The sequence below is a fragment of the Nicotiana tabacum genome, chromosome 20, assembly GCF_000715075.1.
Source record: "Nicotiana tabacum cultivar K326 chromosome 20, ASM71507v2, whole genome shotgun sequence".
Classification (NCBI taxonomy): Eukaryota; Viridiplantae; Streptophyta; class Magnoliopsida; order Solanales; family Solanaceae; genus Nicotiana; species Nicotiana tabacum.
Genome location: NC_134099.1, coordinates 35665120 through 35667505, shown reverse-complemented (window position 1 = coordinate 35667505; position 2386 = coordinate 35665120). Strand labels below are relative to the sequence as shown.

Sequence of the window (2386 nt, the reverse complement as noted above, 5' to 3'; positions counted from 1 at the left end):
ATTATCTTAGATTATTATTGATGCATGTGCATGGGCCGACATCGTACGAGGATCTTCTTATGGTAAATGGAGAACCTTGTAGTTCATTTAAAGAATCTGTGGAAAAAAAGAGGATTATTACAGTGTGATAACAGTTTAACGGAATGCATGTCTGAAGTAGCAAGTTATTAGATGCCATATAGTTTAAGGCGCTTGTTTGCTACATTATTGGTACACTGCAACCCTACCAATCCAAGAGAACTATGGGAGCAGTTGAAGAGTCTATGTCTGAAGATTATAAAGTGTTACGGACTATTGAAATAAAAGAAATCCGATATCAAGTTCTGAACCATATCAATGATATTTTGCATTCTATGGGTCACAATGTAAATGAATATCAACTCATCCCACAAACTATTAGGCCTTCCGCAGCAGCGAAAGAAGCAAAAGAGATTCACTTTGAAAGAACTATTACTGTAAGTGAAGATGAAGTACAATTGCATAAGACACTAAATAAAAATCAACTGACAGCATATGATGTAATTATTAATAGAGTATTTTCCAACAAAGCAGGCGCATTTTTCATTGACGGACCAGGAGGAACTGGAAAAACTTTCTTATACCGTGCTTTACTAGCAACTGTATGGTCTATGGGATATATCGATTTGGCAACTGCGACTTCTGGTGTCGCTGCTTCTATTCTCCCTGGTGGGCGTACTGCACATTCACGCTTTAAAATTCCTATTGATGTTAACGAGAATGTCAGTTGCAATATTAGTAAACAAAGCGCACTTGCAAGTTTAATTCGTGATGCAAAATTGATTGTATGGGATGAGGCATCTATGGCAAATAAAAGAATGCTAGAAGTTTTTGATTTGCCACTAAAAGATCTCATGGATACAAATATTTTATTCGGTGGAAAAGTAGTTTTTTTTTTTGAGGTGATTTTAGACAAACTCTTCCCGTTGTGAGAAATAAAAAAAGGAAGATTTTATTAATCAAAGTTTGTTATATTCCAGCATTTGGGCCAAGCTAAAAAAAATACAATTATCTGAGAATATGAGGGAAAAAATAAATCCGGCATTCTGTGATTATTTGCTAATAATTGGGAATGGACAAGAACGTCTTAACGCAACAAACAACATTGAAGTACCAAATTCTTTAATTGTGCCTTTCACAACTGAAAGAGAATCTTTAGATAAACTATTCACCATGACATATCCATATTTGAATTCATCTGGTTATGTCGCTTCTTGTACATACTCCCGTGTAATTTTGACAACAAAAAATAATTTTGGCGATGAAATCAATGATATGCTTATTGCTCAATTTCCAGGAAAAGCAAGAACATTTGTTGGTATTGATGAGACCATTGAATCTGTCAATCAATAACAATTTGAAGATCTATTGCATACTTTAAACCCTGCAGGTTTACCTCCGTATATATTATCTTTGAAAAAAAATTGTCCATTTATGTTATTACGAAACTTAAATCCATATGAAGGTTTATGTAATGGCACGCGATTAAACTGTTGTGAATTTAAAACGCATGTTCTAGGTGCTAAGATTGCAGCAGGTGATTTCAAGAATACGCATGTATTTATTCCAAGAATACCATTATTATCATCAAATGATGAAAAATTGCCTGTTCAATTCAAGAGAACATAATTTCCAGTAAGATTGTGCTTTGCTATGACTATAAATAAAGCACAGGGTCAAACATTCAATTTTGTGGGAATTTATTTGCATGAACCTGTATTTTCCCACGGCCAACTTTATGTTGCCTTATCTAGAGCAAAGAGTTCGAACTGTGTGAAATTGTTGATTCAACCTCCCACCCCGACTAGCGATGATGATCATTCTACTTGTAATATAGTTTACGATGAAATCATTCAAAAGGCAATCATGTGATGTTTCTTACTACAAGATGATTCTCTAAGTCTTTTGTTCTAGAGTGGATGATTCCTCAGTGGATTATACTTCGTTTGTATCTCTAAATATTAACCAACAGGTATTTTCATCTTCCATCTGTTCATCTTGATCTCTATCTAATATAATATGATTGCTTTTTTTTTTTTTGTAAAGAGTGATTGAATTATTCATTTATGTAATTTCTTATTTCTCTATCTGCTTTGCTAATTCTCTGCTTTTCTTTTGAGATTGTTGTTTCCTGAGATCCCCATTTAGGTTTGTTTTCCATGCTTTCTGGCTTTTTTGACTTCTACGCTCTCCATTGGTACCTTTTCTAAGTAAGCTTTGCGGTTAATTACTACAAATTAAATTATTTATAAAAACTTTGAAGTTTCAAAGTTGCAATTACAAAATTGCATCATGTATCTATAGAAGATTTTAATGGAAATACCAGCTTCTGTTTTTCTTTTACTTTGTTCTTCCAGTTATATAACTT

The 2386-nt window shown here is 33.4% G+C and overlaps 1 protein-coding gene across 1 annotated transcript; it reads left to right on the top strand.

Moving 5' to 3' along the window:
* Positions 1 to 242: 242 nt before the first annotated feature.
* Positions 243 to 950, top strand: LOC142174341 (uncharacterized). The gene has a single exon (XM_075240120.1). It carries the CDS (start codon positions 243 to 245, stop codon positions 948 to 950), a length of 708 nt encoding a protein of 235 aa, XP_075096221.1.
* Positions 951 to 2386: the final 1436 nt, after the last annotated feature.